At 38.9% G+C, this 12766-nt stretch overlaps 3 protein-coding genes across 12 annotated transcripts in view; all 3 read right to left on the bottom strand.

Annotated features, from left to right (window-relative positions):
* Positions 1 to 6: 6 nt before the first annotated feature.
* Positions 7 to 2318, bottom strand: LOC143737409 (leukotriene B4 receptor 1). The gene has a single exon (XM_077228835.1). It carries the CDS (start codon positions 2240 to 2242, stop codon positions 1175 to 1177), a length of 1068 nt encoding a protein of 355 aa, XP_077084950.1. The 5' UTR covers positions 2243 to 2318; the 3' UTR covers positions 7 to 1174.
* Positions 2319 to 2754: 436 nt separating this feature from the next.
* On the bottom strand, positions 2755 to 4758 carry LOC143736607 (leukotriene B4 receptor 1). The gene has a single exon (XM_077227298.1). It carries the CDS (start codon positions 4738 to 4740, stop codon positions 3700 to 3702), a length of 1041 nt encoding a protein of 346 aa, XP_077083413.1. The 5' UTR covers positions 4741 to 4758; the 3' UTR covers positions 2755 to 3699.
* A 6345-nt stretch (positions 4759 to 11103) lies between these two features.
* plekhg4 (pleckstrin homology domain containing, family G (with RhoGef domain) member 4) overlaps positions 11104 to 12766 on the bottom strand; it is a 99299-nt gene continuing 97636 nt past the window's right edge. For 4 of the 10 annotated variants that reach the window (XM_077228830.1, XM_077228834.1, XM_077228832.1 and 1 more), the window contains exons 22-24: positions 12550 to 12740; positions 12275 to 12333; positions 11104 to 12119 (exon numbers count right to left, since the gene is read on the bottom strand). In XM_077228830.1, coding sequence (XP_077084945.1) covers positions 12295 to 12333; positions 12550 to 12740 — 230 coding nt within the window. In that variant the 3' untranslated portion in view covers positions 11104 to 12119; positions 12275 to 12294. Of the gene's footprint in view, positions 12120 to 12274; positions 12334 to 12549; positions 12747 to 12766 lie in introns of all 10 variants that reach the window. The other 6 variants (XM_077228831.1, XM_077228833.1, XM_077228828.1 and 3 more) reach the window with 3 other exon arrangements.

Here is a 12766-nt window from a genome sequence, read left to right as displayed (position 1 = left end):
AGGACAAAAGAAAAAGAAACAGTTTTAATGTCAAATTTGGTACATGATAGCAAATAAAAGACAAAAAAAGTCATGGCAGTATTGAATGGCACAGAAAAATAATAATTAATAAATAACCTAATAATTCTGGCGCTCAAACCTATCCTTGGCTCCTACATGCAGTTTCTATATGTATAAGCAACTGTGTTTATATCTGAGTTTTGTTTCTATTATTCAGTGCTCTTGTGTGCCTGTGTCAGTAATTTAATTGGACAAAAAAGCCAGACAGAGAATGTTTGTCTACGAGTCCTCTCACCTTTCCATCGCATGCCAAACTTAGGTAAAGAGTCCATGTCTGTTAGACTTTGATAGTCTAGCATCTCCCTCCTTCTCTCTCTGGTTTCATCTTGAACAATGGTCAGCTGATTCAGATGATTTCAGGCATGATATTTGTGTTGTAAAAGAGAGAAAGGTGGAACCACAGGTCAAGACGAGCATCTTTCACATCACCACTCTTACTCAGATAGGAAGGCTACAATTTTTGCCTTTCAAAAATGTAATAAAGTAAAAGGTTTTTCTTTTCAATACCAATAAAGGTCTGTCACTAAAATGTGTCAAGAGTTACGGTTTTACAGTATAAGAAACAGCATGGTGAGTGTTTCTTCTGATTTGAAAAGCAGGCCTATGCAAGTTATGTAAATGTTTGGGTTTTTAAAAATAACTGATGTTTAATTCAAACGTGAAAGGAGAATTATAGAAAATAATGACATTTCAGTGGCACAGATGGTATCCTCCTCCAGACTGACCTCTGTTCCTTTTAATTCCCGCTTCCTCTTTCACACCGTTAAAAGAGCCTCAAACACACACGTTGCAATATGAGAAAAAGGGACATGTTGAAATCATAATGCATTTAATCCCAAATAGACACTTATAAAGGTACTTGAGTTATATCACAAATGTAAAAGTGTTTTCATTGTAGAATCTGCAGTTGCAGTGAGTCTCAGTGAGTATAAAACGCAAAAAAACAAGGCACAAGCAAATATTTGACTAAACATGATTTCAGTTTGTTTAAATTTCAATACAATTCTGAAATACAAAACGACATTTAAAGTGCACTCTTTCATGAGAGACAACAGTTATAATGGTTAATTCTGATAATGTTATTAAGCACCTGGGTATAAAGCTTCTTACAGGGTCAATCTGAGGCACTGATGCATGATTCCACAGCCTCATCTTCAGCCAGTTTAGATTCTGTGAGACCCTGCGAGTTGGTGGTGTGTGAACTTTGTCTTTTGGACACGAATGATAACTCTTTATTCCCTTCACCAGACGCTGAACTTGACAGATGTTGGAACAGCTTCTGTATTCCAGTTTCCCGGAGTGAGCTGCGGAAGGTACGTGCGGCAAACACATAAAGCACTGGATTGACTGAGCTACTGATGAACACCAGGGCTCCTGCTATAATGGTCATTGTGGTGCAGGCGTCCTCCAAACTTTCTGCCATTTTTGGGTTTGAATGCTTGAGAGCAAGTGAGATGAGGGAAAGGAAGTTCCCCACATGATGAGGTATCCAGCAGAGCGCGAACATCACAACCACACTGCAGATGAGAACTGTCGATTTACGCTTGGACTTGAAGTTCATCTGCGCTATGCGACTAAAGAGGCAGCCGTAACAGACCAACATGGTGAAAAAGGGGATGATGAAGCCTATAAGAGTTTCTAAAATAAGCAACACAGCCTGTTGGATGTCAGACTTGTACTCCCTGAAAGTACACTGTTGTTGTCCGTGACTTTCTCCCAAAGTGTGAGTTACAATGACGGGAATACTGACGAGAAATGAGGCTATCCATATCATTAGAAGTATCCTGTTCAGTGCTTGTTTCCTACAGCGGATTGAGGTGAAAGGGTACCTGACAGCCAGGAAGCGCCCCACACTCATGATGGTGATGATGAAGACGCTGCTGTACATGCAGGCATTGATGATGTACACCATGGCTTTGCAGGCGGCCTCTCCAAACACCCAGGAACGGGCCAGCGAGTAGATCCACAGCGGCAGGGTGATCAGCACCAGAAGGTCCGCGGCTGCCAGGTGGAGGATGAGCAGCACTGTGTGAGAGCGCTGTTTCACATACTTCAAGATGGTCCACACCACCAGCAGGTTCCCAGGTGCACCCACCAGGAAGCAGACGCCCAGAATCACACAGGCCCCCACCGAGCCCAGTTCGGTCTCCTCATCTCCCTGAAGATAAGCAGTTGCGTTCATGATTGCCTCTCTGGTCCGTTCGAGTCTGCTATAAAAGTCTAACCACTGAGCTAGAAAACCAGTCTGCCTCAGCAAATCTCACTTCCCTTTTGTGAAAACTGAGGAAAACAGAACTCTCAAACACAGAAAAGAAAAACAGTGGTTGTCTAATAATAAAAGAGAGAATGGGAGGAGCATCTGTGAATTCAGGCATAGGGGATTCAGTAGAAAGATGATAAAATTGCAGTTCACACTCATGCATGTGTGAGAATTTGGTGAGAAGTCTAGTTTTGCTCCAGATAATTAATGTGTCTCGGAATCTCTTTTTCTCCGAATACAATTATTAAAATGCATAAGTCATTTAAAAAGAAAGAAAATGTATTTTAAAATGTTACACTAAATCATCAGTGGCAGGGTTGGGGGGTAACGCATACCCAGCAACATATGTTATGTAATCAGATTACTTTTTTAGGTAACTGGTAAAGTAATGCATTACTTTTAAATTTACAACAAAATATCTGAGTTAGTTTTTCAAATAACTAATGCAAGTTACTTTGTTTTCCCATTTATTGACTGAAACCTTTTCTGTCCGTATGTTGAGGGAAATCATGAGTGAGGTGCAGAGACGTTGTGTGCGCTGTGTAAACATGATAGTTATTGTACTTCTAGACGAAATGTGAGCAGGCATTTATTCATCTCTCTTGCACAAAATAATTAGGCATTCCTCAAAATTAATAAAATCAGTGAAATGCAAACTTAGAATATTAAGCAAACCTGCAATAATTAAATGTGCCTAAGTGCTTAAGTGTTTAACTTTCTTCTCCTGTGTCGTATTCTTCTGCGATCCAGAATGGTAGCACAGCTGAAAAGTTTGTTTGAGCTGTGCTCTCTACTGTACAAGTGTGAATTAGCATTTTATTCAGTTTCAGGATAATTAATTTCACTTTAGGTGTGAAAGGGCCTTTACATTTGCCAAAAATAGAACTTTTTTATCATTAAAAACAAACAAGCAAGCCCAGCCTAGATGAGAAAAAAGTAACTGAAAAGTTATGTTTTAGTTACGTTTTTAGGGAGAAACGCAATATTGTAGTGCATTACTTTTAAAAGTAACTCTTCCCAACACTGATCAATGGTATAGTGAGTGACACAAAATTTATATACTATAACTCTTAAGAACATTTCTGGGAGAATGGCATCCAGGGGTGCGTTTCCCATACAACGACGTAACTCGCTGCTGAACTACCATACATCGTTGAAGAAATCAAATTGCTAGTCATGACTGTTTCCCAAAACAGTTTGAACAACTCTGATCAATAAAAAAACAATACATTTAAAACAACTTTCATAAATGTTCAATTTATTTTAAACTGTTAACAAACGGGAATATTATGACATTTTAACAAATACTGCAAAAAAAAATAAAAAAAATATTAACCATTAAAAAAAATATCTAAACTTCTAATGAGTCTAGCCATTACTCAGAGATCCATGAGTTCCCTCTTTTCACCATTAGTTTGTTCTTCCAGGATATTTCCATTGTGCAGTCCAGAATCCTGTAAGAAGCCTTCTTTCGTTTGGGGTGTTTGTGTTGCTAAGTCTTGAAACAGCTTTACTATCCCAGACTTCCTTACATTTCCATGGAAGTTTCTGGAAGCAAACGCATAAAGGACAGGGTTCACTGAGCTACTGATAAAAGCCAGAGCTCCAGAAATGAAGACAGCACTATTTGGGATAGGAGACAGTTCATCTAATTGTCCTACTAGAAGAACCACCATCCATACGATATTGAGGACGTGGTGGGGTAACCAACACAAAATGAAGGCCACGACCACTCCACCAATGAGGAAGATGGATTTCTGCTTTATCTTAAAGCGCACCTTGCGGAGCTGGGTGGCCACTTGACAGTAACAGATCGCAAGTGTGAAAAATGGAATGATAAACCCAAGAAGAGTCTCCAAACAAATACAAAAGACTTCAAAAGACACAGAGCTGTAGTCCCGGTACAAGCAGTGTTTTACTCCATCGTCATCAACATCTATATACTGAGTCAGGATGACAGGAATCCCCAAAATGAATGACAGGATCCAGGTCACTGCCAGTATTTTGGACATGGATGTCTTTTTTTGCCAATACAGCATCTTCAAAGGGTACCTGACAGCCAGGAAGCGCCCCACACTCATGATGGTGATGATGAAGACGCTGCTGTACATGCAGGCATTGATGATGTACACCATGGCTTTGCAGGCGGCCTCTCCAAACACCCAGGAACGGGCCAGCGAGTAGATCCACAGCGGCAGGGTGATCAGCACCAGAAGGTCCGCGGCTGCCAGGTGTAGGATGAGCAGCACTGTGTGAGAGCGCTGTTTCACATACTTCAAGATGGTCCACACCACCAGCAGGTTCCCAGGTGCACCCACCAGGAAGCAGACGCCCAGAATCACACAGGCCGCGGTGCTCCCTGCAGATGACCAGTCTTCCAGTGCCGTGTCATTTATAATATGGAGAGAGGAGCTGTTCATATTTGTCTCTGGTTTCAGTGAATCAGAGTTCTGACTGAAACGCGGTGCTTTTTGTTCCGTATTTAGCTTACAGAGCAAACCAGCCTTCCAATGAAATTATTCATTTCACAGAAAAAGGAGGAGACAAATCAGATGCCTTGCCTTACAGTAATCAGATGCCTTACAGTAATCATTACTTTCTTATTGTGTTGTGCTGTACTTTCGGTATTCTGAAGTTGAATCTGTGAATATGAAACTGAAATATGAATAAGCAGAATATAGATTGAGAAGGGTGAAGAACCTTTAGCTAACTAACTACAAATTAAAACCAAAAGCAAAAATGGGGATTCCAGGGAGTGTTGTCACTATCACTATCACACATCAGCACCACCCTTCTGAGGTGACAGTGGTTTTTATGTATAAGCATTTACAGGAAAAAAGGAGTCAAGAATATATATTGTCATGTCCGTCTTAGTTACTATTTAAATTTGAAGCCACGTAATGTGTTAAATGACAAAACTAGCATTATCAAATTTACAAAGTTCTCTTATTTTAATATAATTAAAACCTTTAAAATACTAACTTTAATTCTTTGATTCATTGAACAATTTTAAGTTCTATAATGTTACATTCTAGCAGTCGGAGTAGGTTGCAACACAGCACTCTTTTTATTTGACTATAATTCACACAGTTTAGGGATACATAATATATTTCTAAACAACCTCAATTCATAGCAGACAAACACTGTATACTTAATCAAAGATTGAGGGGGCACATACTTTGTAATATATATTTTTTCCACTGTAGGCTATATGGTCATTAGTAGGTCTACTAACAATGCACATATGGGATGTGTTAAGGAGTTACTTTGGTGAACCAAATATATCCAATCAAGTGTTTTTAGTGAAAATTGAAAAACTATGGAAAATCAGAAAAACATTTCTTACGCACAGAGAAGTCAACTGAACAACTGGAACCGTCAAAACAACAGTATGAAGTCTGTGTGCAGGTGAATGTGACAGTAGCGCCACCTGCTGGTCATACTTCATACATTAAGCACCAGCCAAACCTCAATGCATTTGTTTCGTTTGTGGAAGACTTCAATTTTCCCTTATATAGCCATATCATGTGTTGACGCATTTAACTGATGGATTTAGACATTTATGAAAGTGTGCATTATGTAAAGCTTAATGCTGATTGAGAGTTTAAACTCACAGAATGAGTTATGTCAGCTGCATGGGGGTGAAATGATAGTTCCATGTGTTTTTGTTCATTCCTGCTAATTTTCTTCAGATGAAGAAGGACTTCCTGATCCAGGACCACTTCAGTGTCTATGTGAGGTAATGGCAAAAACAGCTGATTTGATCAAATTCATACAGGTACTGCAGGAGCTGACAGATTTGAGCCTAGTTTTATACAAATGATGGATCATTTATTATAGATTTTGTTATTTTACTTCATTTTTATATAAATATATGAATATGTTAACATCAAACCTCACCATGATACAAATACATTATTTATTTTACTTATTAAAGCAATGCACAAGAGCTCCTGTGCCTGGTATTGCCTTGAACACTGCAGTTTTTCACCCAGTCAAGGCCAAGTAGAGAAACCCAAATGCAAATTTAGATGGATACACCTGTGCAGTGTCTGTATGTTATGTGGTGTGATCCTCCCTAAGCCAGCTGCACATCAACGTAACACAACGTAAGACATATCAACGTTTTTTGTCTGCTGGGTTTGAGGCAATACCGTACTTTTATCTCGATTAAAGACAAGCATAAACAGAAATAATAAGGAAATGTAATATTCAGTAGGCTATTTGTGCCAGTTATCAAAATAATGCAATTACAATCACATAAATAATGTTATGAGATTAATGTTCTTGTAACATTTTGAATGTAGAAATGTTAATGTTCGGAAAAATACTTGGCTATAGGCTAAATGACATTAAAAACCGCCTGTAGTTGGAGGAAAGTCGTAATAAGTGAATCATAGAATCAAGCAACTTTTCTGCTTTGACTATTTAAATTGTCAAAATAGAGCAAAAACAGTAAAAAGTGACAAGATGTCTAAAAAATTGTCAGTTCATATAATCAACTAATTGTTTATTGACCTGTTATACAAGATCAATATCACATTTGCAATCGTGCTGATATTAGAGAAAACTATTGCTCTTGTAATATTGCCACAAAATACAAGAACACATACAAGGACAATTCATATCTTGAATTTTGGGGTCATTTTTTTATTCAGTTTGGTGGCATTTCCGACCTTGCATGAGGCTATTTTTTGTCAACCCAAGACTAGCTTGCTTTGTTAAACTTGAAGGTATAGTTCACCCAAAAAACACACACAAACGAATATGGGTTGCCAAACATTTGATGGGCATTGACTTCTAGAAAAATAAATAGCCTACTGTGGAAGTCAATGGGATCCGTCGGCTGTTTGGTTAGGCTACTGACATTCATCAAAATCGTATTTTTGTGTTCAGCAGAAGAAGGTAGGCTAACTCATACAGGTCTGGAACAACTTGAGGGTGAGTAAATTAGGAGAGAGAATATACATTTTTGGGTAAACTATAGGCCCACCTTTAATGGAGGTCTATTGGTGTTTTAATAGTGGTTAATTTCATAGTGGCTGCATGGCTGTCAGTGGATTCTGCTCATCTGCTCAGCAGAGCTTTGCTGTTTCAGAGGCACAATAGTGACTGAACAATTAATGTACAGTAAGTGAAAAGGTACAGGTTAAGCAGTGATATAAAATAGACAACCAATAAAAGATTAGCAATAGTGTACCCAAAATGAACATTTCACAATATAAACTTTTTGTTCAACTTGTTTATCAGCAAAAAATCATTATTTATTCATATAATTATGCCTAATTCCTTATTTATGCGTAGTTATATCAATAACAGTGTAGGCTATCAATGTCAATAATTTGTTCTTTTTTGCAACAAAAAAAAAAATATTTAAAATGTTAAAACCATGATAATGCCTATTTTCATAATCCAGTGATTTAAATATGAAACAGACATATAATCTAATTGGAAGTGAACGACCACATGTCATTTCATAGGGAGAGTCCAGACAGTGCTCTCCTCTCCACTGAGACCTCTAACACACACTCAGAGCAACAGCATATGTTGGTTTTTCCACGTTCTATGTTTGATTTTTCTTACACATGCTATAAGTGTGAAAAGATGGTGGCACCTGACAGAGATTGAACAGATGAGGCGTGCAAAGCATCACCTGGGAACCATGCACATATCCAACAGGCAACAGCCGCTAATAACTTGTTGCTCTCTCGATTGGCCCAGCACTGCCCCCCAGCCACCTGCTCCAGGAGAGCCTGATATGCAACAGCAGTCTGTCACCTGTTACTCAGTGCATTAGAGACGTGCTGGAGTAGAAAAATGCCCCCCATGATGAATATAATTTCCCAGATGGCTATACTGGTTGAAGCCAAGGTGGGAGGCTTGAGAACAGGGCTGTCAGATTGAGCAAAGGCTTCAGTGCTGATGAATGCCATCTCCATCAACAGACAGATGATGAGTGGACACCTGCAGAACCCGGATGCAGGCAGAACTAATACAGCGCAACGACACCGACCATTTACAATGCAAAGAGACATGGCAGCTGGAAAATAATGCAGACGCTCAGAAATGCGGGGCAATCACTCAGCACAGTGTCAGCATGACAGAAGCTCCTACATTCCAGCAGCACCGACCAGTGGAAACTTGGTTGAAATAAGACAAACTGCATTCAGAGGTGCCATATGCCGAAGAAAGCATTGGGGTGGCACAATGGTAAAAAAAAGTGGTATTTTAATATTTACTGTAATGATTTCCATATTCATATGCCATGGTACTTTAAAGGTCCTCAAAAAGAATGAATGTAATGAAGTTCAATGTCGTTAATCAACAAATCAGTATCATTTTTAGTAAATGTAATAATCACTACACCGCTTGCATTTCAGAGTAAATAAAGGTAGAACCCAACCAGTTTACTTCATTTTTTTATTAAGTAAAAGTCCAGCCACAGCGCTTTTACAGTTGGGCACATGCACAACGGCTACACACAGTTCAAAATGAGATGTGCAAATGGATGAGTTTCGATGCCTCAGTTAAGAAAAAATGCTATTTAAACTAATCATACATTAAACCAATTTCAGTGTGGGTATTAACTTTCTCTTTCCACCTAATTACCACTGGAAGACATTGCCTTTCAAACTGACCTTAAAATGAAATGCAGCAGCATCTTGATCAAGTCTTGACTAACTTTTGACGTCAATTTGATATCAAGGTGCCCGCTGGGTGTGTAATTGTTTTTAAACACAATGAATAAATGTATTCTCATATAATTTTATCTCACCCAGATTAGGATATGTATAGAAGTTGTATTACTTATTTTGTTCCAGTGTGTCATATAGGCTTATGTATATTTAAAAAAAACACTACAGATGAGGCAGAAAAGGAATGCCTGTGCGCCACCTGCTGGGGGATTTGTAGAAGGCTACGGGTTGATCATCCTCCAGTGCGCCATAAAACTTGGAAACAGATTAGCAGATAAATGTCACAGCATTCATTCTTGGCACAGGATCAATGGGAAAAAAGAGACTGCATCAGAAATATAACAATATAAATAGGACGCAGAGATAAAACTTTTATTCCACACCATGGTAACCTTAATTGTGGCATGTGTTAGGTTTAGGATTTGAGTTAGGCTAGGTGTAGGTTTAGGAATAAGATTCTGTTTTATGAATTATAAATATTTGTGTGTGTGTGTGTCTGTACTGGATAGATATTCAGTAATTTCATGACAGCCTGGATAAGTGTTCTAAATTTGACATGAATCAGTAATGTTTCCATTGTAAATATCCAGCTTGTCACACTTCTTCCAAGTTTAGATTTGTCTGTAATATCATTAAAAGTTGATGGTGCAAAATACTTTTGGTGAGAGAGACAAATAAACCAACACATGCAGCCTCACTGGAGCACTCAAAGCTGACTAAATAATCAGCTGACTCAATTCTGACATGCACGCTCAACCATGCATGTCAGTGACTGATTGTGAATGATTCAACCAAATATGCTTCATTGACTTTCACTCCATTTTCGGGTTTGTGGTTTCTATCCGTGTGGACAAAAACAAAAAACGCTGGAAAATTTCAGTGGCATTTTCTACATGCAAAACGACTTAACTTTGTATCTCCCTGCCCAGATGTGGCCTTTGCATACTTCAGTTTTTCTCACAAGGAGATGATGTTGGCCAGCAAATACTATGCTTTCCTGCGTCCGCCAGAGTGGACTCAAGGGTTTGTTGCAAATCTAGTATATTTCCTCCAGGTGGTTTTAAAAGAATTTGAATGAAAAATGTAATATCTGGAAGCCCATTCTGACCTGTTTTTAGATTAAGATTAAAATGATTAATGAAAGATCAATGTATTTCCTCGTAAATTTTTTGCAGAGAAATAAGAAAGGCCACAAAAAAGAAGATTGTGGAAGGTAACTATAATTCTGTCATGATAACTCTAGGGAGATTGGTCTGGTAATAGATATTGGCATGGTAAAGGATATGGCAGTGTTAATGTGTTTGGTATTGGTGGAATAGATCTGCTACGCTGATGCTACTGCATAGCAAGTACAAGAGGTTTGTTACTGCCAATACACTGCCAGACATTACTGTGAGCATGTAAGACATACTGCTGCTGCTGCAAATACAGTATAACATACATGAAATAACCCCCATAGCAGACCTATACAGGTGGAGCTGGGGAAGGTATGCTAACAGCAATACTACGGGAATTTGTTTGAATGTTGAGCCGCAGCTTATTGGCCGCTGATGCAATAACAACCAATCAGCTGTGCTATGTAAATAATGACGTGATCGCTAACAAAAGAGTTAGACCTATCAGGTTGCACCATCTAGAGTTTCATACCAGAACTAAGTAACTTCAGAGCCACAGTAAACAGTTGGCACAGAATTCCCTGACCTATTAGCCTGTTTAAGCACACTACATGTCTGTTGCTCATCTCATAGGCCTATATGTAAATAAAAACATTTATGGCCAACAGAGAACAGTCGCTTTCAAGTCATTCAAAGAGTTACTGTGAAAAAGCTATTGGTGGCAATGTTCCTAAGGCTAAACCGGTACAGTAAACTTAATTGAGCAATATTTCTTACACTGCTTGAGTTTACACGTATTTAAACCACATACTGCTGGCCCCAAGGCAGAGTTTATCATTAGTAACAATGACTCTGTTTGTAAGCTCAGTCGGTGTGCAGAAATTGAATACCAGCCTTCAGGGTTTGTGAGATAGGATTCTCTACTTAATGCCAATCATGGAAGATTAAAGACAATAAATAAAACACACTTCCGTTATCGGTACAAAGCAATCCGTCTTTATTACTTCTGTGTGAACTTGTTAAGATTGAAAAATGAAACGCTTGAGTACATACTCATGCTCCAGCTAGAAGTGGAACTTGCAATGCTCTTTTTTTAATTATCTTTTGTTTGTACACTTTCAATTTAAATTGGCAACAAAGAATGGCACTTAAGTGAGTCCCATGTTGACTGGTTAACACATGTATAAAGATTACTTTCTAAATGCTATTTCCTTAAAGCACCACTGGCGCATCTATTTACAATTTACATCTTGTTTTTTTGTTATACTTATTAATGTAAATAAGAGAACTGAAATGAAAACTCTCCCATTTCCAAACAGGTAGCAGCAATACCCAGCACCCAGGAGCAGCAGTGCTGGGCAGAGCTGACCTGAGGTCAGTCGTACGATCTGAATTAATGCTCTCTTATTCTGGATCAAGCCAGCTATCAAAAACTGTTTCCACCGCACACTGACCACAGGCCCACAGACTATGGAAACACTAGAAAGAGCAAAAACTCAACAACAAATGCTTTAAACATTGCTTAACAGCTTTAGTGTAACCGATGCTCAGAACATGCCTTTTAACATATTCGGGCATTTTTCTAAATCAAACCAGCTTAAGTCTGCAGCAAAATGGGCAACAACAACAACAACAACAACAACAAAAGAGTGGGAACTGAATAACCGCAAGAGTTCAGAAGTGTTTTGTACACTACTACAGTATTTACAGTTAATAACACATCTGAGAACACTACTGTATCTTAACATTTGAAAGAAGATAAATACAAGAATATTTATTCACTTTTATAGATCATTTTTAAATTTATATAAAAGCTATTGAAGCTAAAAGTGGCTTAAAAAAGAAAAAGAGAAACAGTGCTATTTCGAGTGCTTTTTAAACCCTGTAAGAGATTTGCTTGCACTCAGTAGGAACAATAAATACTAGCTCTGTACTCCTCTTCAGTGTGGCAACGCTGTCTTCTCAATCTGAAGCAGACAGGTCTTAAACCTACAGGACAAAATAACATGCATTACGTACAAGCATATGTGTAAAAGCTCCTAGTTAAAGCATGAATAATATTTTCAATATGCTGAGATGAGGGTATTAATGCACATGCACATAGCTGTGGAAGTGTGATGTCATAGAGCAAAAGCCAAACTTACTGCAGCAGTGGTTACTGAGCTCACACTATAGTAGAGGGACCAATCACCTGAGCTTCCCCCTGTGATGAGAAGGACATGGGCGCAGGGGTTATCACAGGTTAAAGGGGAGGCTCTCACTTGATCATCAGGTGATCAGTGTCTTCTGGAGCGTGTGCATTAGTGCTAGCATAAGCATGGGTGTTACAACACGTTTCTGCATCAGTGACATTTTATGTGGACCTGAAGATGTGCGATCAAAATATTGGCCATCTGAAATGGACACATTTAATACTAACCGCTGAGATGTACTGGCTGTTAAAGCAGGCTTTCTCTTGGGTGGGAGAGGTGATGGAGGAGTAACAGGAGGAGTCACATGGTGAGTTGGGCTCCTCGGACAAAGCCTCGGGTAGGTGACTGGACACACATCCGCTGTCTGACCCACTCGAGCCACTACCAGACAGACAGTGAGATGACGAACCCGAACTCTCTGTAGGTACAAACACAGACAAGTCG

The sequence above is a fragment of the Siphateles boraxobius genome, unplaced genomic scaffold (genome assembly GCF_051911475.1).
Source record: "Siphateles boraxobius isolate OS27281-9 unplaced genomic scaffold, OSU_SipBor_1 130, whole genome shotgun sequence".
Lineage (NCBI taxonomy): Eukaryota > Metazoa > Chordata > Actinopteri > Cypriniformes > Leuciscidae > Siphateles > Siphateles boraxobius.
The sequence above is the reverse complement of the archived record's forward strand: the minus strand, read 5'-3'. Positions and strand labels throughout refer to the sequence as shown.